Here is a 24,762-nt window from a genome sequence, read left to right on the forward strand (position 1 = left end):
ATTTTCTGCCTGGAGAGCCTGGTTTGCTTTTCTCTCTGAAGCCAGTCCAGCATAGCATCAGACCTGGAGCCAGTCTTCTGGGGTTCAATATCCATCTCTACCCCTTTCTAAGTAATGACCTCTTACCTAAACTCTGAAACCCCCAGGGCCAATCTTCTGTGCACTGGATTCCTCAACTACAAAATAAGGATATTGATAAGAATCTCTATTACCCAGAAGTTATGATTTCTTCATGAATTCATGTGTGTAAAGTGCTGAGAACAATATCTGCATACAGAAAGTTCTAATTATTTCAGAAATGAGGTTAGTTCTTCAAAGAAAGGAAGTACATTTGAATAACTGTAGTTATGTAAATTTTACATGGTTCACTTCCTATTCAGAGATAAAATCTTCAATGTAAATATTAAAAATTATCATCTACATCTTACCTTGAGTTTAGTTGAAATGAGTAGATTGTTTATTCTGCCTCAGTTCTATAGCCAGGATTCCCACCTATTCCATCTCTATAGCACTTCTTAGCTGCAACTACAATCCATGGCCCCCAGGGCTACATGCTGACTGCATCTGACCGCTCTCATCTAAGATGGTCTCAAGAGGACTGGCCAGAATGGCTCACTTCTGGTCAAGAGGCTTTCTGGAAGAGAGCCTTAGGAATTGCAGCATATAGAAAGAGTTGATTTTCCTAGGATGAGAATGATTTTATTCACCCAGAGAGAAATTTCCTGAGCTGCCTACAAGTACCTAAATACCATAATTAGATTTATTCTCTTGGCCTTAGGTCCCTCCAGCTTACCAAAATAAAAATGTTGCCAACTCAGTCAGTTGTATGTGACTGAGGTTAGAGGTCCAGGAAGAGGTGGGGGGAGAGATAAATTGAAGTGTGGAAACAAATGGGCAACTCTCAGGGGCCCCTTCCTAAAGCCAGCTCTGTGTCCTAGGCTGACTCAAGACTAATAGCTCGGGACCTTCCAGCTAAGAAAAACTTTTCCCGAGGAAGAATCTCTCAAGATAGTACTCAAAAACCCCAGAGACTTTTCAAGTCTGGAGTGAAAATAGTATCACCTGCAGGATCACACTTGCCAGATTTCACTTACTTGGATTCTTATCTAGAGAATGACACCAACAAAAGAGTAAAGAGGGTTTTGCTGCCTTTGCTGATAACATCTGTCAATTGACTGTAAAGCAATAGTTTATGGCTTTAAGGCTGGTTGTAAAATAAAGGCCTTTGGGACTGTAGAGTTCGGGATCAGAGCTGCCGCCTGAATCTGCCATTTCTTCACGTGTGGTTTCATGATCACATTTAATCCTTTTATTTCTGGCAGGTGTAGAGTCATAAGGAATGTTGTATTGAGTTGGACAAGGACACCCAGCTGAAGGGCAAGTGGGGACTAACATCCAGCTACAATCTGCTTGCCTAACTGAGCACCCTGACTCAGGAAAGGATCTCCTTAGACTGGAAAAAGATGCCTTTTAAACATCTCAGATATTCTCCCATGGTTAATGGACAAGGATGCATCAAAGAAGCATCGCTTAACAATTTCCACAACATTGATCCATGGGATGCAATAGCAATCTTGATGGATGTTTTAAGCTGCTCAGAATTCTGAACCCCTTAGCTATGATGAGGAAATCCTCTGTTAGGTAGGTCTTCAATGGAAGCAGAGCCCACCTTATAAAGCCAAGCCAGCCAGATAACTTGCCAGCTTCCCTTGATGCCAAGGCAAAAGAAAAAAACACCAGTCAGATGCACATTTCTTAGACTGAGTTGGAAGTTTGAAATGCACAGAAAAGAGCCCGGAGAATTCTTTGGGGGCATCAACATATTAAACTCTTCAAAGGAGCAGAGGCAGGGGTAGCAGAGCTGCAGGAAGGATCATCCATTCCTGGTGCTGCTATGAAGACTTCACAAGTCAGGCTGCTGAGATTGAAGACTAATTCTGTCAAAGGGTTTACTGGGTGTAAACCCTTAGGCCCTGTGTTCTAATCTCATTCTCTTTCTTTAGCAGGAAATTCTTTTTGTTAAATTGGCTTTGTGATTTACAACTAAGACCCCTTAGAACATTTTGCTAGAAATATTACCAGACAGGACTATGCATCCCCCTCCCACCATAAAGACAGGTATACTGTCTGGGCTGTTAACCTGGTAGCCTGTTCTGGGCTAACATTCACCTGGCTCAGGATCTAGTCCTCTCTCACCCTTTCAGAAATCTTAGATTATCAACTCTCCATTACTTTTTTATGTGTTTAAACTTCCCTTTCATCCAGATCCTTTCTATCAATATTTCAACATGATTACATCCAGTTAAGGAAAATTATTTTCCTTGAGCCCACATGTCTGTCTAGCTGTTGTCCTACCCCAGGGCTTACCAACTGGTGTGCCAGTGTACTGGGTGTTCCAAGAATGGGTTCTAGATGTGCCGTGATATTTTGAGGATTGTAAATATTTATGGCAATAAAAAATTAAACCAGTTTTACAACCATTCAAGACTGAACAGTTGAAATTGTATTTGAACACTAGTTTTATGGTTCTTGCTCCAAGTTCTGAAGTCAATAATCATTATTTTGTGCTCAAAATATTTGGCATAACACCCAACCCCAAAGTGCAAACATGAGTACTCCTCCCCTTTATTTTTCCCTCCAATTATTTCAGTTAGTCTCATTTGATCAAGGTTTGTTTATCTTCCTCTTGCAGATGCATATAAAATAGTACTTGCTTTTGCACTTGATTTAACCTACTCTATTTTTTTTTTTTTGCAATTTTTCCCTTTGCACATGTAGAATATGTTTGATTATTTCCTTGGTTTCTATCATGACAGATAGGAGAGAAGGTGGGAGTAGCTCTTAAGAGGGACACTTGTTCAGTCATGTGGAAGAGAAGCCTCTGAGGTATTTTTCTCATATGCCAGGTAAAACAGGGAAGATCAGTCACTTTTGTACACTCTCAGGGGTCAAGGTATCTCCAGAGCCGCAGTCTTCTCTGGCACCCACCCTGATGTCTCCATCCCATGTTTTGGGGTCTCAGGTTGTCCCAACAGAGATGTGACTGCCTCAGCTGAATTTTCAGTTGTTTTTAATGCTCAGCAACCCTAATTGTGAAATTCTGATTTTGGTCCCCGCTGTGGCTGTTCTAACATTGTGTGGGAGAGAGAGAGACACTTTGTAAACTACTAAAGATGGCTGGTGGTCCTCACATTTAGCTCTTAATTGTTGGTTACCCACATCAGTTTCCCATCATTTTTTTGTAGACTTCACCACAACAAGCTGATTCCATCGTCTTTGTGGGTGTTGACCTTCCACTGGAATATTCTGCTGGTCACCAGGGAAAGTTTCAGCAATTAGACTCCCACCTAATCCCACAGACTATATATGTTCCACCTCCTGCTAGAATGGCATCCTCGGCATCCCTTAAAAATATTATTTTCTGCTGGGTGCAGTGGCACACACCTGTAATCCCATCAGCTTTGAAAACTGAGGCAGGAGGATTGCAAGTTCAAAGCCAGCCTTAGCAATTAAGGGAGGCCCTAAGCAACTTCATGAGACTCTGTCTCAAAATAAAAAAAATAATAACAAAAGACTGGCTGAGTGGCTAAGCACCCTGAATTCAATGCCTAATACCAAGTATTTACATATATATATATATATATATATATATATATATATATATATATATAATTTATAGTTATATATAAAATTTTCAAGGTTGGAGTGGAGTTCAGTGGTACAGTAATTGTCTAGCATGCACAAAGCCCTGGATTCAATCCCCAGCATCACACAAAAAAGACTATTTTCCATATATGCAATGATGGGAAAAATGTTAACATTCTTCCCTTTCTCAAATACTCCTTTATCAACCATTCTTAAAGAGTTGTCTATGCTTCCTGTCTTCATTTGCTAAATTCTCAGTCAATTGTTTATAGTGATTGAGCACTTGCCTCTCATGCCTGAAGCACACTGGGTTTGATCCTCAGCACCACATAAAAAGAAATAAATAAAATAATATATCGTGACCATCTGCAACATAAAATAAAAGTTTTTTTTTTTAAAGCATATGGACAATTCTATCTTCCAACTTTCTTTCTGAGTTTTCCAGTAGTTCTCAGACATAAGCATTCCCAGGTATGTGCACTTCCAGAAGTGTCTGCTGATGTACTTATGCCCACTTTTCAATCAACCCTTTTTGATTAATCCCCAGTTCCCCAAAGACACCACATAAGTACTAAACCCTATAAGTACTTTAGCCTACATTGCATCAGTCCACAACATGCAGCGTCATAGCTCCCATACAGGTAGAAACACTCTCTTCTTTGGATTCCATATTGTAACCCTCTCTGGATTCCCTCCCCCTAATGCTCTCACCTTTCCATTCATTCTCTCACAGCAGGTTCATCCTCCTTGAGTCCTTCATTAAACCTTGATATCCTCAAAGCTCAATACTACTCAGTTGCCTCTTTTCACTCTATGATATATCCACTGGCAATCTCTTCATCAAAATGCCATCATTTATCTCTATCTGTAGATCACTTCCTAATTTATACTTCAAGCCTGGACATTCTTGACTGAGAACTTCCACAAAGTCACATTCCTATCCTCATGTTCTCATGGAAATCTCAAAGGCATCAAATATAAATTTAACACTCTTCAAATTAGAGCTCCATCTCCCTAACTCCACCACCACTACCGCAGCACAACATTCACCCAGCTCACATCATTGATCTCCTTAGAGTGTTACTCATCTGAATACCATGTACTCCTCCTAGTCATCTAAGCTAAAAACTAGGACTTATCCTTCATACCTCCTTCACCTCTACTTCCCCTATTCAAATCATCACCAAATCCTATTAATAGTAACTCCTAAATATCTTTAGAATCCATTCTCTTCTTTCACCTTCTGCCTTCATTATCCTGTTTCCATCATAACATACCTTAAGTTACTGAATTCATCCCTACCTGGTACCTGGTATATGAGAGTCCTTTGTGGCTTACCAGAATCTAGTCACTGAAACCAGAGCATATTAGTCAGTATTTCCAGAGAAACAGAACCAATGGTGTAAGTCTGTGCATACACACAAGAGAGAGCGAGAGCAAGAGAGACAGAGAAAGAGAGAGAGAGAGAGAGAGAGAGAGAGAGAGAGAGAGAGAGTTGGCTCATATGATTGCAGAAGCTAATAAGTTTGAAATGTGTAGATCTGCAAAGCTGGCTATCAAGGCTATTGAAATTCAGGTAAACGCTAATGCTGTAGTTTTTGACTTCTATATGTGCAGGATAGGCCATCAGGCTGAACACTCATGCAGGTTTCTATGTTGTGATCTTAGGGCAGAATTGCTTCCTCTTCAGGAAACTTCAGTGTTTGCTCTTATGGCCTTCAAATGATTGCTTGGGGCCCACCCACATTACGGAGGGTAATCTACTTAAAGTCAGTGATTGTAAATGTTAATCATACCCACAAATACCTTCACATCAACATCTAGATCAGTGTTTGACCAAAACACTAGGCATCATGGCCCAGCCAAGTTGACATGTTAAAGTTAACCATCAGGTGACAGCTCTAAGCTTGTTTTCTTATACATATAAGAATATCAAAGAGTATCTATCTCATGAGGCATTTGTGCATGTAAATGAGTATAAAATACTGGCATCAAAACTAAAGCATATAGTATGCACGGAATAAATGTTATCTGTTATCATTAGTAGTACTAAATTACAAATCTGGTCACATTAATCACTTGCATGAATCATTTCAATTACTTTGTAATGGTTTGGATCTTAAATCTTAAATGTCCTTCAAAGACCCATTTTAACCATAGGATTGGTTGCCAGGTTGTGGTGCTGTTGGGAAAGGGTGGAACCTTTAGGATGTAGGGCCTAGTGAAAGAAAGCTAGAGGTTGTGGTTTTACATGTATATTTTTCCATTATCATAGTTTTTCACTTTCACATTTTACTTGGTTCTTTTTTCCATAATGCCTTTTGGAAATATATTTAAACAAATCCTTTCAATTTCCTCTATTACCTAGGTTTTTAATATGAATTCTATTTGTTTATTTATTCTATTCTATTCTATTCCCCCCTCTCCCAGCAGTGAGTTAACTTTTGTGCTTTGTAATTTCAAATTGTGAATTTATCTCTAACAGGAAGTGTTTTCCATGAGAATTCCCAGTACTCAGTTCCAAGTTTGCCTCTCCTGGAACCCTTCATGTCCCATTGCTTTCTATATCAATGCTTATTTAGAGATTCATGGGCTCTATATCACAATATCAATGAGAATCAGAAACACAAAACAAAAATGGCATAGACTTGGCATTCAGATTCCTCCAGGATATTATCTCCTTTACCACCTATTTCTTACTTTCTTTCAATGTCTCTGAATTGATAGACTGAGTATTAGCTCTTCTTCCAAGGTCAAGTTTATATGCAGGAAAAGCACTGAATAAGTATTAGCTACTATCCCATCCCTTCATGTTCATGTTCACCATGAACAATGTCTACACGGTTTGCCTCCAATTCCTGACGGCTCATTATAGCTTCACCCTTAAGGTATATGACTAGTTATAAGGACCATCAGGATGCTGCTTTGCCAACCCTATTCAAGACTACATGCTTTGAGTTCCTATTGCATTCTTATTACCCAGTTATTTCATATTTGTGCTTTGGAGTATGCTTTTTGTGTGTGTGTTTTAGGTTTATAATGTATTTTGCTGCTTTCCCACATGATTGCTAATGAAAAGGGTATTTCCCCAAATCAATTCAATCTGATATCTTAACCAAGAGTCTAGATTGACATTGTTAACAAATGCACAAGGTAATTCTTATGTGCACAAAAGTTTGGAAACCACATATGAATTATGGATTCTAATATTATATTTTTAAAAAATATTCATTTTAGTTATTGATGGACCTTATTTTATTCATTTATTTTTATGTGGTGCTGAGACTTGAACCCAGTGCCTCACACGTGCAAGGCAAGAGCTCTACCACTAAGCCACAACCCCAACCCCAATACTTACATTTTTTAATCACCCCACCACCACCACGTACACACACACTCATCCATCACTCTATCTAGGCAAAGCAATTACTTTATTTCAATTTTCTTTCTTAAACATTTTAGTCCCCCCACTATATCTAATATACTTGGATCATTAAAGGGTTTTCTTGAATGAAATTCCTTCACTTAGACCTTCTCCCTTAAAATTCTACCCACCTTATACCACAAGATTGATCTATTTATGGCATGCATCTATCTAAGCCCAACATTTTTCCATTCCCTACAAGGTAAATCTCAGACTTCTTAGAACTCTATATCATGACCATTGATTACCTAGCTTACATCTTACCCCTTGCTTTTTATCTCTATGCCTGTACCTCAGGTGGTTTCTTACAAAATGCTATTTAACAAACTCACTCATATTAGAATGACTTTCTCCTCATATCCCTTTCTTCCTAACCTGACAATTTATTCATGTTTCAAACTCAGTTCGTGAAACATCTCCACTAAGAGACATTAGAGAAAAACACCTCAGTCCTTCTGAGTTTCTTATGTCCCACCCACAACTTTCTTGAAACTCCTTTCAGGTCAAAACAACTAAGGAAAAGTCCCATACCTGTTTTCACATTCAATAAATTGTTCAAAGTTTGTTCAATGACTTTAATAAGCTTCAAAGAAATCTGGTAAGGAAATTCTAAGTCTTTTTCCTATTCTATCAAAGCATCTGAGGTGAGTACCTTCATGTTTGCTTTTCTCCAGATGCCAAATGGTATTTTTTAAACCACATTAGGATTTACATGTGGATGAATTAATTCATGCTTTTTGAATTCTTTGAACCTTAAGTGTTCAAAGTGAAGTGGAGTTCTTCCTTGAACTATGGGCAGGGCAAAGTGCCTCACCTCTCTCCTCCCCAAATACCATATACAGACCCTGTCATAAAACATTATGTCTCATAAGACAAAAGTTTCCAAAGGAAGTTTTTTTTTCCTTTAAACTCAGCATCTGACTTAGAGTTTGACACATAGTACATACTCAATAAATATTTGTTGAACAGAAATAAATTATTAAGAATCTCAAGAAATCTAGCTCTTTCCAATGAGCTATATTCTATCTTGAAATTTTATCTGCTTTAGAAAGCTTAACTGGGTGAGAAAAACATGCAAATCTTAGGCTAAAAAGTTTTTCACTAGGTTATGTGCTTGGAAAAGGGAATCAGTTCTTTGGAAAGGTTTTAACTATTGTTAAATGTCCAGTTAGATCTCCCATGTTAAATACTTGTAGTAGAATTTTTCTTATATAATTTATAGGCTTTTCCTCATTTAGTCTACCAGAAAATAGCAATAAAAAGTAAAGTGTTATTGAGAAAAATAATAGAGGCTTGTCTCAAATTTGCAATCCTCCTGCCTCAGCTTTCTGAGTCCCTGGGATTACAGGCATGCACCACCACATCCAGCTCTAAGGCACTTTTAAAAATTTCATTTGGCATCTGAATAAAAGCAAATGTGAAGACTCTCACCTCAAATTACTCTGTTTTAATGGAGTTAGTAAAAAGACTAAGAATTTTCCTGCTAGATTTCTTTGAAGCTTGTAAAAGTCATCGAACTAACTTTGAACAATGCATTGAGTATGAAAACAGGCATGGGAATTTTCCTTAGCTGTTTTGACATGCAAGGGGTGTTCAAGGGAATTGTGGGAGGGAAATAAGAATAGGAAAGACTGAGGAATGCTGGAGCTTTGAGTGATTGGGTGCAGTTTGGTAGTTCAATTGTTATCTCTTCATCTTTACACTAAGAAGGTGATATGCACCATAAATCTCTTCACTGCACTGCCAAGTTCATGATTTCCAAAATTTGAAATTAATTAGTTTCAAATGATCCCTTTGTCTCTACACCTGAAAAGTGGCCACCTTCAGAAAAGTGGCAGACATGTCACATGGATCAAGTCCCCATGGAAACCTCCCCATACAACTCTCTGGAGTTGTCCCTACTTCCCAAGCATACACTCATGCTTCCTAAGTGCCATCATCTGTGCAACCCATTCACTTCCACAAGAATATTCATGCAGCCTTTGTAGCCAGCATCTGGGTCTTGTCTCTAGGTATTCCTCTAGCTCACCTCTACAGACCAACCAGAAAGCTTAAAAACGGATCAAAGTCCTATGCACCAAATCCCCAAATTCTGGTTGAGTCAGATTGTCAGAACATACAAAGAACTCAAAACTCAACAGCAAAAACAAAACAAAGGAAAAGAACAAATAATCCTATTTGAAAAAACAGGCAAATTATCTGAATATATGTTTCCCAAAGAAGATAAACAAATGGCCAAAAGCATATAAAAAATGTTCAACATCACTAATCATTAGGGAAATGCAAATCAAAAATCACAATAAGATAACATCTCACCTGAATAGAATAGCTATGATAAAAAATATAACAAATGCTGGTGAGGAAACAGAGGAAGGGAACTCTTGTATACCGTTGGTGGGAATGTAAGTTAGTATAGCCACTATGGAAAATAGTATGGAGGGCCACCTCCCCGCCGCCCCCCCCCCCAAAAAAAAAAAAACTAGAAATAGAATTACTCCATGGTATAGCAATTATACTGTTGGGTATATATACAAAAGAAATGAAATCATCATATCAGTAATATCTGTACTTTCAAGATTATTGCAGGATTATTCACAATAGTCAAAATATGCAATCAACCAAAGTGTCTACAAACAGGAGAAAGGATGAAGAAAATGTGATAGATACATACAATGAAATATTATTCAGCTATTGAAAAGAATGAATCCTGTCATTTGTGGCAACATGGATAAACCTGGAGGACATTAAGTGAAATAAACCAGGCACAAAGATAAATACTAATGTTCTCAGGGTTATGTGGAAGCTAAAAATATTGATTTCAGAAGTCACTAGTGGTTAGGAAGGGGAGGGAGGACAGAGGGACGTTGGGTAATGGGTAACAAACTACTGAAGGAGAAATAGTTTCTAATGTTCTACAGCATAGTAGGTTAACTCTAGTTCACAGTAATTTATTATGTTATTAATAAAGAATTAGAAGAGAGAAATTTAAAAGTTCCTAACACAGTACTACAAAAAACTATTGTGTGCTTCTTTTACCATACTTCATATTGTTGATGAAATTAAAGAATATTTGATAAAATCAGAAAAAAAGTTCCTAACAGAAAGAAGTGTAAGGATACAGAAATGCAAATTACCTGATTTAATCCTTATTCATATATCAAATCTTCATACCATATTCCACAAATATGTAAAATTATTGTATATCAATGCAAAATATTTTACCAGAATCATGTAATCAGATATGAGATACCTTCTAAATGCTTTCCATTTTGGGACCACTGTGCTTGGTTGACAACAAAAAATAAATAAATAAATAAATATCTGGTGCGGGGGAATGAGAGTAAAATATATAACTAAAAGATGAAAAGTTTCACTTCCCCTAGGAAGGGAAAATATTGTAATTAGTGTACTACCATGATCACCATTTCAAGAAATAGCTTTGAGACTCGGGGTGTAGCTCAGTGGTAAGCATGTGCCTAGCGTGCATGAGACTTTGGTTCAATCCCCACCACCACCAAAACCAGAAATATCTTCCACACAATAGTCAAGAAATGGAAACAACCCAAATGCCCAATAATGGATAAGTGTGTGAGCAAAATGCAGTCTGTACCCATCATACGATGTTATTTATCATTAAAAAGGCAGGGAAATTCTAACACATGCTGAAATACAGATGAGCTCATTATGCGGAGTGAAGTAAGTCAATCAAAAAAGACAAATACTATATGATTCCACTTATATGAGGTACCTACAATAATCAAATCCGTCATAGAAACACAAAGTAGAATCGTTGCCAGGATCTAAAAGGAGGAAGTTGTTATTTCATGGGTATAGTGTCTCCGTTTTCCAAGATGAAAGAATTATAAAAATTAATGGCAAAAGTACTTATATTTAGCACCACTAAACTATACACTTAGAAATAGTTAAGACTGTAAATTTTTTGTTATGCCTTCAGGTTGAAAAACTAAATACCTTTGTGACTCAGAGTAATTGACATTGCCAGTTTAGATAAGGCACTACAGAATTCAATCAGAAGAAGTAGAACTCACATAATATTTGAGCAAAATTAGGGGGCATATTTTCATCTATGTATGTATGTATGTATTTAGCAATACTGGGGACTGCACCAAGGGCCTTGAGCATACTAGGCAAAAACAATACCATTGAACTATGCCCCATCCCACCCCTCCTTTTTTTTTTTTTACTTTGAGACAGGGTCTCACTAAATTGCCAAGACTGACCTCAAACTCACAATCTTCCTGCCTAAGCCACCTAATTTGCTGGGAAACCTGTGCATTCTCTTACAAAACCAAAATATTTATTTATTGTGTATTTCCTGAGCTTTAGCTTCATAGAAGTTTGGTTAGCCCTGGGTCAGTCTTGCTCTTATCTAGAAAAGATCAGATTCAGTCCTGGGTATTCCAAGATGTATTTTTGGCAACTGGACTTTTCCATATCTAGATGTTTTTCTGTCAGGCTAGTGTTGCTCCTACTATTACAAAGGATGACTTGGAAGTTCAAGTCCAAATTAGAACTGATCAAATACGGCTCCTGTAGGTTTTCTGGGTCAGGAGCAAAATAAGCAGCTCATCATTTGTCTAAGTTGGAAAATTCTCAGCCTCTTATTAATTCAACTCATATGTTTATCCCTAAATCTTACAATCTCAGAGTCTGGGAAATTGTGACACAAGTCACTGGTGAGAGATGAGGCAAGTATTCTTAGCCAAGGCCCACATGTTCCAGTCCCTCCCTGTAATCCTTGCATATCTGAAAAGAGGGTGTGTTGCTGTAAACAGGCACAGATGTCTACCATTCAGGACTTCAAGATCTCCTTGAAGATCCCTGTTTGTAGTTCAAATTCATGTACTATCTTCTCAGTGCTGCATCTGTAATATAATTAGAGAAGGCACTTATATAGGGAGAGAATTAACAGAAGAGGCAGACCCCTGAAATCCAACAAATCCAAGAATAATCTGTATTTGATGACTTGTTTTCTGACAAGGATATTTGTTAAGACTTGTTAAAATATGCAACCTGAAACTTGCTAATATCTCCAAAGCAAAAGTTCACACCACCACCACACCTTTCCCTGCCCCCTCTGATTCTTGGCATGCTATTTACAAGTGCCAAATACTTCTTTTATTGGGTTATGCTTTGCAACCCACCTGGCATTCGTATAACCCATTCACATTCAACATCAGAGGCTGAAAGTAACTTCTGCTCTAAGCACTATTAAAACATAGCCAAATATAAATCCCAATATTCTCATCTCTCCACCTGTGAAATTTGGCTTCATGGCATGAACAAATGAACTTCTCTCAGAAAAAGATAAAAGCCAAAAATACAAATGTAACTAAGTCACAGCTGTAATGTTGAATATGAGGAATACAAATTTAGGTTGCCAATACTGCTTAATGTTTAGACCTTTTTCCCGTGCTAACCTATGTCCACAAAGCAGGACAGAAACATTTCAGTAAAAGACATTTTCAGGTGTGACAAACCACTACTATTTCTTCCATCACCTTTTTAAGATCTTTTTTCATTGTTTAAGAGAATGGGTCTCACTATGTTGCCCCAGTTGGCCCTGAACCCCTGGACTACTCAGTCTTCTGAGTAGTGAGGACAGTATGCCCACTGCACCAGCTTTTCCATCACCTTCAAAGGTTTAGGATCTAGATAGCACCCAGTGGTCAAGAAAAGAGCCTCAGAACAACTGGATGTAAAGATTAAGTAAATGATTGTCCAATTGTAAGGTTTTAGCCAACAGAAGTGAGGGGTGATTTTGTTTCAGCATTGGGGGTTTTCTTATTGACCAAACACAGATGACACTGTCACCAATAATAGATAAAATGTCACTTATCACATAATTCACATTCAATACACATTCATAAAATAGCACGACTATCAGTAAAACTAAGGAGGGGGAATGTTTTGTGAGGAGACTCCCAAAGGAACTTTGTCTTGCATCTCTTGGGGAAATGAATTTTAAAGTGGGTCAGCTTTAAACACTGGGCTAAATCTGTATTTGCCAACACTACATGTGTGTAATCTATTTGAAAATAAACTCCTTTCTCTGCTTTGTACCTGTAGCACTCTGAAAAATTTGGTTTCTCTAACTAAAGGACAAGACAGAGCTTTAGTGGCACTTGCTCTTCCCTCTGAGTCTTTTTTATAGATTAGTGTCCCCTTTTTTTTACAGAGGACAAGTGAAATGGGACCAAGAAAAGGAGAATCAAGAAATGAGTACCCTCAGGGTAGCAATCATAACTAAGTTGCTGAATACCATCTGAGGTTCTTGATAAAAGCCATTGGTCTCAGCACATGTAGACTATGTGTCATTAGCTCTGCTCCTCAGTAATGCTTCATGGTTGTGACTTAACCAAGGGAAAAAACACCTGCTTTACCAACTTATTCTAACCACTTGGTTTGTTTACCATTTAAGTGATTACTCCCTTTCAACTAAAAGACTCAAAAAGAAAAACTGTAGCTTGAGCTAGGAGCCAAGTTTTATGCTTTAATCTCTGATAATTTCTCCATATGCATTAGAATGTCCTTAGTCAAATTAAATGTCAAACATTGCTTGTGATGAAACTGATGGGAAATTTTTAATTTTTAATTAATTTGAGATTCTTACCTGCTGTGAAACTACTTTTGTTTTGAGACATATACCAGATTAAGCAATTGAAAAATTAAATGACTGATGAAGTAACTACTCATGTAATTGCAGCTATATAGTACTCAACTTACAGATATTAGTATAAAGTAACATCTATGCTCAGATTATTCATTGCCAAGAATAAATTAATATCTCAAAGCACTACTTACGAAGAATCTAAATTCTAAAATAATATCAGTAATACTACTAATATCATGCCACTCTGCCATTTTTAAAACACTCAAACACACTCTTATCTTTAACATAGGAAATTCATTTTCACATGAGCTCTGGTCCATTTTACTTTAAACCTAAAAGTTCTTCTTTAAAATTGCTTCAACTCTGCAGTTTAAAACAATTTTTTAAACTTTACATTTCATGGGAAAATCATACACATCGCAGAAAACTTGCCACTTTGCTGCTTCCTGTAATTTCTCTTATACAACATACAAAGCTATTTCATGCTTCATGAGCATAATTTTTCTTTATCTACTTGGGTTTCTTTGTCATCATGACTAGTTTTAAGGTCTGCTCTTGTATTCACTGAGCCCAAACCCCCTGTATTTTACCATTCTCAGGGCAGAACAGTCTCTAAAGCAGAAGAATATTTTTTTGGAAAGATTAATTAGGTTGTATTTACTACACCAAAAAATGCCTAAAGGTATTTTAAGCACCTTGGTGCTTAGGATCTCTATTTTCCAGTCTTGAACACATGCCTTTGCTTTATGATTCAAGATAAGTCACAGATGGCCGATAGTTGCTGATTTTCATCTTGAAGGCAGCCTTGTTCAAATTCAAAGAGAGCACTGGGCACAAGCAAAAACAATATCTGCCCAAACAACATCTGCTGAGAAAAGTTCCTCATTGTTTTTGTAATCGTATCACAAGGATTTAGCATCCCTTTCACAAGGCAGATATGGAAATCTGTTCACCACTTGTATATTCTGTCCTCTCTAGTTTCTGTTCTTTTCCAACCACATCCCTTCTTATGGCTGTTTGCTAATGATACCAGCACCTGTAGAGGTGGGGCTGAGAAACTAAAATTGCTTCTTATACAGCTTTGGCCCTTTGGGCACTCTCTGTCCCCAGGGAGAATTGGACTGGAAAACAGCTTTTTATCAGACTCTGTTAGGTGTGAAAACACACTTCACTCTGTTCTCAGGGTGTGATTTGAGATGTAAAACCAAGAAGTGGACTTGGCTTGAGCAGGCACTGCCTACATTGTGTGAGTGCATGATCTCCTTGAGCGCTAGGTTTTGTTCTTCGCTGGACTCAGTAATATAAAAACATATTTATTGCATCATAACTTCTTTCTTTCTCAAAAATCCCAATTGTCAGCCTTCTGGGTGAGAAAGATGCATGTTACACAAAGGAAGGAACATACAAAAGGAGTCTCCTTAATCTCAGAACTGAGGTTGTTTTGACATTAGAATACAGTGTGTACCATAATGTTTTATGAAAGCTGCTCAGTGATCCAGCTTATTTCTTTTTTTTTTTCTTCCTTCTTTTTTCTTTTATCCCCCAGTCCTGGGGATCAAACCCAGATCTTTCCCCATGTTAGGCACGTGCTCTACCATGAGTTATATCCCCAGTCCCCAGTGTATTTCTTTAAAGCCAGCAAGACTTTTCTTTTATCATGTGTAACCCTAGTATGTATTATAGAGAATGACAGAGTTCTATCCTACTAGTCTGTAAAGATGGCTTTCAGGGAAGCCTACCTGCCTACAGTCCTGCATTCTAATCCTGGGGCTTTCGATTTGAGGGATCTTAGACAGTACTCTGGGTTGTAGTCATAGAACCATTCCATTGCTTTTTACCTCTTTTGTATTTTAATTATACAGAATAATGGGTTTCATTGTGGCATATTTGTGCATGCAAAATATCATGCACAAATGATCACATCTACCCACCTTCAGCTGTTATGGCCACAGAGAAACATAATATGAGGATGTTCTTCCATTTCTCTCATCCTGGAGATAAAGCCAATCAAATTGGAGAGGCTCAAGGGGAAAGCACTATGAATAATTTGCCTCTTTTTACCATCACAGTGATCAAATCACCTCTTAGTCCCTTTTCTCATTGAGACGAGGAGTCAGAAAACCTGGCTCTGAGTCCTGCTTCCTGCAGCTTTATTAGCTGTGACAAATCATTTTTCTCTGCTTTTCCTTCTGCAGTTCTAAGATACCAGGTCTGGACAATTTGGCCTCTAAGAGTGCATCCAATTCTGTATCATCTAAGATTTGATGATTCCAACTGATTTAACAATTCTTTCTGAGCAGTCAAGTCCTTGGCTTCAAGATTTCACAGTCATAAGTTATTCATCACTGCACTTGCATTAGAAATGGCTTTGCAGAGTCTGAAATGTCCTTTTATCCAACGTCTGCAATGTGAACACTGGGTATGATTCTGAGGCATTTATCCACAGTGATGGACGTCACCATCAGGAGACAGGTTGCATGCATTTGAATTATGGTTCACCATTTTGCTCTAAAAAAGTTACTCAAATCCTTCTGTGTCTCAGTATTTGCATCTAAAAATGGGATTATAAGGGTCCTAATTCATTGGTTTGCTATGAAACTGAAATGAACTAACATACATAAAGTTCATAGACTTATACCTGGGACGTTGTAAATGGTCAATAGATATTAACTTCTCTCTGGAGTTATTCTCTCCCAATAATGGGCTCTATGCCACATTAAGGGAAGTGGAGTTTAATGTCTTTAGGGCAGAACATTCTATTTTTAGGATAAGTGTATTATTAGAACTGTTTACCTTATCATTGAAATTCACTCCAAATATTGTTATCTCATTATTTTGAGTTAATTTGTAATTTTTCTTAAATAAACACTTAGACTAGCATTCTAGAAACCAGAATACTGACTGGGAAATTTCACTTCTGTCTCTAATAATCATTTATACAACAGAGGAAAGAAACTGAGATTTGGTTCTGACTATAGGCAAATTCTTTCTTGTAGTGAGTTGTTTGTTTAATCACTGGGCTTTTATATTTTCTTCTTAACAGAAACCTTTTGAGTGTGGGGTAGGATTAAAATGCATTTCTATAGTATTTTTTAACACAGAATAATGTGAGTGGATACTCACATGGGAAGACTACTAAAGAACTGAAAAATTTCAGCTTTTATTTCCAAGGTCTGATTATCTTATCCATTAAGCATCATCTGTCTACCAGTGATCATATGGGACCGGGCACTCAGTCAAGGTTTTGATGAGCCCTGAGAGTTTTTTGCATCAACCTAGTTCCCTAAGACTTTACCAGATGAGATAAATATTAAGCTACATTTTGCGGTTGTGATCATTTTTCATTCAAGGCATTCTGTAGAAAAGTCTCATTTGATCCATTCTTTGTCACGTCAGATGACTCAAAAGAAGGTAACAATTGCCAGAATCAACTCAGGATTTTCTGAGGAAATGAACAACACCTAGCCCAGATTGCTCTTATCTGGGTGTATCAAGTCTTTCCTTTATTTCCTAGGCTCTTTAGAGCTACCATAGCAACCCATGCTATAAATGCGACACAATTGCACTTCAAAGCTACACCTTTATAGCCAAGGCTGTTCTATTGCCTCTCTAGGTTACTTTTCAGTAACTTAGAAAATTAATGGTGCTGTTGGTTAGTGAGGCTTCATGTGAGTGTTGAAAAGAAAAGTAAGCGAAGACCTTGGGTCAAGTCCATTTGAGTAACACTGCATGACCAGGATTGGGTCCAATAGAACTCTTGGTGGCTCAACTGTTTCATATGTATAGAAAAATATAATTTTAATTACAGTTGGATTTTTGAGAAGTGCCCACTGGAAATGTAGTGTAAGGACTATAAAGCCAGGTATGCAATACCCGTGTGGAAGAGTCCCTAAATCAAAGGCTGGCAGGGACTGGAAAGGAACATAAATACCATATATTTGACATCCCTGGACTCTTAAAACATTCTGTGAGGGCACTATGAGTTAAAAAAGAAAGAAAGAAAGAAAGAAAGAAAGAAAGAAAGAAAGAAAGAAAGGAAGGAAGGAAGGAAGGAAGGAAGGAAGGAAGGAAGGAAGGAAAGAAAAGAAAAGAAGTAGGAGATGTGAAATTGATTTTTAAGCCAAATTGTGTACCTTTGTTAATTTCATTATGATGACTATTAGAAGAGGAATGAAAAGAGAAACCTAACTTTATCTTCTGTATTCAAACCAAATTCTCTCATACATCCTGGTCTGGAGCATTTTGTCAGTGGTCCTCTGGAGTGAAAACTTTTATCTTTATCATATATGCTAAGCAAAGAAAGTAGGATAGACAGGTGATATTTCAGATAATGTGGTTGTATTAAATATATTTTCATCACTGGGACCAAAATACCTGACAAGACCAACTTATAAGAAGAAAAATTGATTCTGACTCATAGTTTCAGAATTTCAGCAGCCCATGGTCAGCTATTTCCAAGGCAGAAACATCATGGCAGAGGAAAGCTGCTCAGCTCATGCAGCCAGGAGGCAGAGAGACTGGAGGGTAAGAGAAGATGAAACCTTCCAGGGCATGCTACCTACTTCCTTCACTTAAGTACCACCTCCCAGTAGTTCATTCAGCTATCAATGGGTTAATCCACTGATGAGGTCAGATTCTTTATTATCCAATGCCTTGAAAGCCCCACCTCTAAAGCTTGCTGCATTTTTTTTTAGGTTTTATTTTTTATTTTTGTTTTTTAAAATTAATTAATTAATTATTTTTTGCATTGCAATTCTTAATACACCATTATACAATAATTTATCATACCTATGATTATATATAAGGTATATTGACACCAAATTCACACATTGAAGCTTGCTGCATTTTGAGACCATACTTTGAACACATTAACCTTTGGGGGGACATTCTGGCTTGAAATCATAAAAGTATGAAAACAACTCTGATCTTGTAGACACAAGAAAGCTGCCATGGAGAACAGAGCTTGGGCCTTGAAGTGCTCCATCTCTCCCTGTAGCTAGCCACCTACTTCACCTAGGCATCAGGCCAGCTCTGGCAGGAGATTGGATCAAGGCTATTTGCATGTCTGTTTTCAGGACATTAAATTTTGTCTTCCCATACAAAATGGGAAGGCAGTCAACGCAATCATGCAGAAAACTTATCTTGGAAAAAAAGAAGACCAAAGTTTTTCTTTCAATAAGTACAAATTCTATTTTCTGTAAAGTGTGATTAAAAACACCGTCAGAAAATATACATGTTTTGATGAAGGGTTGAAGTTCTCTTTTTTTGTGATTCAAGGAATGATGACAAAAACGGAAAGACATTATTATATCGTTAAGCGTAGCACTGGTGTTATCATTTATATGTTTTATCATTTGAGCCCCCAAACACCCTATGACATGGAATCTAAAGCTGGAGATGTCAGCCTGACCCAATTTCTCATGACCAGTAAGTGACAAAGCTCAACTTCATAATCCAAAGCCATGAGTCAAAGTGTGTGGAAATACCCAGAAATGTTAGACAGTGCTGGCAATTCTGCATTGAAACTCTTCTATAAATAGCTCCCTGATTATTTCTGATTCTCATTGACTTAGTATAATGTAAGCCATTCAGCAATATGATACTGATAAATATTTCCTTTTCAAAACATTACACAAATACATGATTTCCTCCCTCTTTCTACCCTGTAGGAGAAGTAGGAAAAAAAAAAACAAGATAATAGGAATTTGCCTCCAAGCTACATTGCCTTCCTATCCTCTTGGTAATCACTGAAGAGAGTCCCTAGTTACTAAGGAGACCATAACAGAATCCATTAGGTTCCAGTACACTTGGGTTGCCTGGCTAGCGAACGCCAAAATAGCAAAGGAAAATATTATCATTGCTGAAATCATTTGATGTCTATGACTAATAAAAAACATGTTGGCAAATTGAATTTTTTGAACTGCCCAAAGGGCTTGGTGAAGTCTATGAATTAATAGCACACAGCATTCTGTCTAGAGAAGAAAAAGAAATTTTTTTAAAAAAAGCAAAATATTAAACCATTTCTTAAAAAAAAATATCTGAATAATCAAAAGGTCCTCACAAACATTAGGCAACCACATCTAGGTCTCTTATTAAATTTTTTATTTAAATTTAATTTTCTGACCCCTCCTTTTCCTATAGCTAAATAATAAATTCTGTGAATTCTGAGTCACATTATTCTTGAATAGTAAGAGACCCACAGGCCTTCTTATCCAATTTCTCATAAATACCGGAATTATCTTTAAAGTGTCCCTGATAACTGTACCAACAGTCAAGGCTTTGAAGGCAGAAGTTTCTATTCACATGTGTGCTGTGCCCCTTGAGGGGCTAGTGGAAGACAGAAGTGAGAAGAATTGGGGTTGAGCCAACTTCCAACGACCTCTTCACTCCAGGTCCAGAGGATACTCTGGGCTTGCCTGAAGATGTTCATCAGTGTCCTCTGCTTGACCATTCCAGAGCAGCAGGTCTCTGCCAGGATCCATCCTGTCTTGTTATGGCTGTGGCTCTGATTCTTGGAGGCTGTGTTCTCATGTTGTGCCAAAATCCTCTCTCCTCCTGTTTTCTACCTATTGTTCTCTGTGGTATCTCTAGAACAACACTGCTTGACTCAACTTCCTTTCCTCCTAAATAGTCCCTTAGATAACTGAAGTCAACTGCCATGACTGCCTGGTATACTGTTTTCTCCAAAAGTTGTTTCCCTATTAGATCATAAGGCAAGCATACAAATATAATTTGAGGAGACAGAACACATAATTATCATTTAAAAAAGACAAAAAGGTAGTCTGAAAATTTGATTTTTTTTTTGGTGGGGGGGGGCGGATACCTTGAATTGAACTCAGGGGTACTCAACTACTGAGCCATAGCCCCAATCCTAATTTGTGTGTGTGTGTATATATATATATATATATATATATATATATATATATATATATATATTTTTTTTTTTTTTTTTTTTTTTTTTTAAATTTAGAGACAGGGTCTCACTGAGTTGCTTAGTGCTTTGCCATTGCTGAGGCTGGCTTTGAACTCAAGATCCTCCTGTCTCAGCCTCAGGAGCCCTAATTAGGATTACAGGCGTGCGCGCCACTGTGCCTAGAATGAAAATTTGATATTTTTTTAAGTTAAAGTTCTAAAATAAAAAGTTGAAGAACTGGAGGTATAGCTGAGTGGTATAATGCATGTTTTGCATACATGAAGCTATTCATTCACTAGCACCAAAAAACAAAAACAATCAAACAAAAAGAGTTGAAATTCTCAATTGGTATTGAAAAGCAATGTAGCTGTACTCTGGGTTCCTGAATTCTGTCAAGTCATCCTGTCAAAATGGAAATAAAGACTTTTTCTTAGTTATAGACATCATGCCAGTTCCTAGTAACATCCCACCAATTATCACCAAAGTTGCATTTAAAAAAAAAAATTTACTATTAATGCGTACTTTACCTGCATATAAATACTTATGACAAGATTTGAAAATGAATATCACCTATTAAGAATTAAAGAAGGGATGATGTAAAGAAAATAGATATTTAATTCTTCTCTCCATCCCATATCTTATTATGAAAAACTTTAAGCAGAAAGATATGTTGATTTTAGAGCAAACACCCATATATTCAACAAGTAGAGTCTACAATGAACATTGCACTATCTTCAATATCTCTGAAATCTCTACCTTTCTCTGTCTGTCCATCAACCCACCCTACATTTTTATACATTTCAATATCACTTGTTTGCAGCAGAATACTTTATCCTCACACACCAACGTGCACGTTGTTATCATTTCTTTTTTGAAACGTTTGGTTCATGTTCCCTTCTGAATCCCCTTTACCATACTTTATTTTATTCCCTCCTTTTCCTCAATTTTCATTTTTGTGTTCTTCTTTCCACTTTCTGTCCCCAAGATCTAAGAGACAAAAGAAAGATGTAAAATTCTTGAATATCTAATATTCTTAGAATCGCATGGGGAAGATCACTGATGACCAGCCAGAGTCTCATAGCTTTTATAGTTGCAGGCACGGGATGGATGAGGACCTCAGGAACAGGCTAATCAGAGAGGGATTAGCATGAGAATTTAATAATTTACTATGCGAAGTACAGCTATTAAATGCCCAGGCATATTTCCTCATCAACCTACTCTCTCTTTGAACTAATGGCCATGGAAGGCCAATTATGAAGACTTTTAGTAAGCAGAGACTCAGAGGAGGGGAGCTCAAATGTCCAGGTGGTCTGGAAGAAGAGACCTCATCAGCTGATGTTTCAACAGCTGGCTTCATGATGAAATGAGGCTGGGGACACTAACTACCACTGTAGAACTTCTGGGAAGACCTGCCCCTGGGGTCATGGCTAGTGAGTGCACTTCTAACCTGGACTGTAGGGGTGAACCCTATCAGATTCTACCCTTCCAACTTCCTTCAAAAACATCCATTGAGCCCCATTCCTTTGAGGAACACATTCTCTTTTAACCATGCTTATGGCATTAGTTAAGATTTAGTGAAGTCCTGACCATCCTGTGTTGGGTCTGGAGGAAAACCTGTCTTTTTGTTTTGGTTTGGTTTTTCGGTTTGTGTGTGTGTGTGTGTTTGTGTGGTGCTGAAGATGAACCCAGGGCCTCACACAGGCCAGACAAGCGCTCTACCACTGAGCTACATCCCCAGCTCGACAACCTGTCCTTAAAATGTGAAGTCCGTGTCTATCTAACTCCACCTTTGCAAATCAATTTTACTGGCTTTATTCTCTAATATGAGAGTGATTATCTGCCTTCTGAGAACTCTGTGTTCAGAGGCCAGGAAAGAAGCGCTCTTCATTATTTTCTCTATCTCAAGATTTATGTCTGACAAGCAATGTTCGTTGTTCATTCTCTGGACTTCCTAATTAACAGCCCACAAAGACTTGGCAAGGTGAGATCCCCAGTGAAAAGACAGCTGCCCAAAAGCAACACAAATGTACAAATGCAACACTTGTCACAACAGACAGCTTCTCCAATGTTGCAGATCAATCTAACTTTGACAAATTAAACCTACTTTGAAATCCATGAAAGGAGTTCTCTAGTCATAAAATCTCAAGGTGAATCCTTTGGTTATATAACCACTTCTTAATGTAGTTCTCCCAAAGGTTTGGACTTAAAAATCAGTTTTAGAGCAAGGCTTTCCTATCCTCTACTGCTTAAAAACAATTCTTACCCTTAACCACCTTCCATGTACAGATAACATAGGAAATGCCATCACTGCATAGTAGCACCATATGCTTTAGAGTTTATTTAAAAATAACATTCAACTGTTGCAGAAAACATGACTCAGAACAAGGCTCTGGTTATTTCACAAGAGTCTGTGACAGATTGGGTGCAGGGAGAACCTGATACTTTTAGGTATTAGCACCTCAGTGGTAAATGTTAACTGGCAACTTTAAGTTCTTCTCTAATTGCCTCTATTATAAGCAACCTATCCTCAGATCCAGATTAAAACTCTTTCCAGAGGGTGAAAGGTCCCGTAATGTAGAGAGTAGACTTTTATTGCTGGGAACTCAAAGATTCTGACGGTAGCATATGTGCCTTGTGTCACAGACCTCTAGCAGTACTCAATCTACATAAACAGGGAGCATTTCATCTAAGCAGGGCTTCAAAGGCAATGTTTGTTCATACATCATTAGTTTCTTTGATTCCTTTGATGCATCTGTCTCTAGTGATGGAAACTCTTTTTTTTTTTTTTTTTTAAGAAACTAAAGCACAAAAAGAAAATGAAAAAACTAAAAACTGATTTGGCAACAGCTAAGCAAGAGGCTGCCTTCACAATCATGGAACTCAATGAGAAGATAAAGATGCTCTGTGAAGGAAAGCCAGCCCCTAGAGGTCAGTATTACCACGTGACAATTGCACCCTGGCCCCTCATCTTGGGTGATGCCTATGGTTTCATTGGCAACCAAGCAAAAAGCAAGGCCACTGTGCCTGGCAGCGTCCTGGCTCAGCAGCATACTGGCCTGGCCTGACCTCTGTTAGGAATGAACAGAGATGGCACGTGAGCTACTAACTCTGGGCTGGGTTTGCTTTCACTTTAGAGAAGCAGAGAATGAATAAGCTGCTCATTAAGGGGAAGTCTCTGAAAATGAACAACTGGCCTGAAATAGATCTGTGAAGTGTCATTGGATAAGCTGGGTGACTGTGAGGAAAGGGCAGTGCCTAAGAAGGAAGACCTGACACCTTGAGGAACAGGGCTCTGGAGTAGGTCCAGGAGCCTGTCTGAGCGCACAGGCTGGCACGCTAAGACAGCGCAAGGAAGGGAGGAGAGTCTTTTTTAACAGCAGACAAATGAAGCAGAAAACCAGCAGGGAAGGCTGGTTAGGGTGAAATCTGGATAGTTTAAAAAAATTTTTTTTTGAATAGCAACATTAGTTTCAATTTTTTAAAAAATACTACTTCTACTAAGAGGCTATAAATACACATTAGGGGAAAAAACACAGGTTGTCATTACTGATAATAGGAGTTAATATTTCACACTATGTGCCAGGCATTTTGCTAAGCAAGATGTGTAAGTATCTACTTAATTCTCAGAATAATTTCTGAGGTAAGTGTACTCATGGATTCCACCAGAATAAGTCGGGGGGCTCAGATATATTCATTAACTTGCCCAGGTTAGACCCAGACAGGCAATACTTGAGTAGTCAGCACCAAAGCAGTGACTTTTCCTACACCAGGGGAGGTTTCCAGCTTTGATAGGCTGAGGACGTTTTGTCTGCTATGTAGCAGCAATAACAAACTTCACTTCTGCCTGTTGATCTCCTGCAAAGACTTAGTTCCCTAAAATAAATGTCTTCCTTTGAAGTGTGCCACTCTTGCAAAGCCAGGAACATGTCATTGTTCTTACTCTGGCTTCCTTTCTTACTCATAAATAATTCTGGAAAAAGAGGAGCAACTTGGAAACAAGTGGAGGAGGAAGAAGTAGGCGATGTGGTGGCTTCAGAAAGGGACACTCCCAGAATCCTGACCACATGGTGAAACTTCACGTACAAACTTGGTTTGTATTTTCAGTTTCCAATAGCACTTTCCTAGGGTTCAAATGGCATCTTATAC

At 37.9% G+C, this 24,762-nt stretch overlaps 1 protein-coding gene across 2 annotated transcripts in view; it reads left to right on the forward strand.

Moving 5' to 3' along the window:
* Window positions 1-24,762, forward strand: part of Ccdc192 (coiled-coil domain containing 192) — a 191,726-nt gene that overhangs the window by 104,056 nt on the left and 62,908 nt on the right. For both annotated transcript variants that reach the window (XM_076855913.1, XM_076855912.1), the window contains exon 6: window positions 23,412-23,544. In XM_076855913.1, coding sequence (XP_076712028.1) covers window positions 23,412-23,544 — 133 coding nt within the window. The remainder of the gene's footprint in view (window positions 1-23,411; window positions 23,545-24,762) is intronic.

Source organism: Callospermophilus lateralis, chromosome 5, assembly GCF_048772815.1.
Source record: "Callospermophilus lateralis isolate mCalLat2 chromosome 5, mCalLat2.hap1, whole genome shotgun sequence".
Classification (NCBI taxonomy): domain Eukaryota; kingdom Metazoa; phylum Chordata; class Mammalia; order Rodentia; family Sciuridae; genus Callospermophilus; species Callospermophilus lateralis.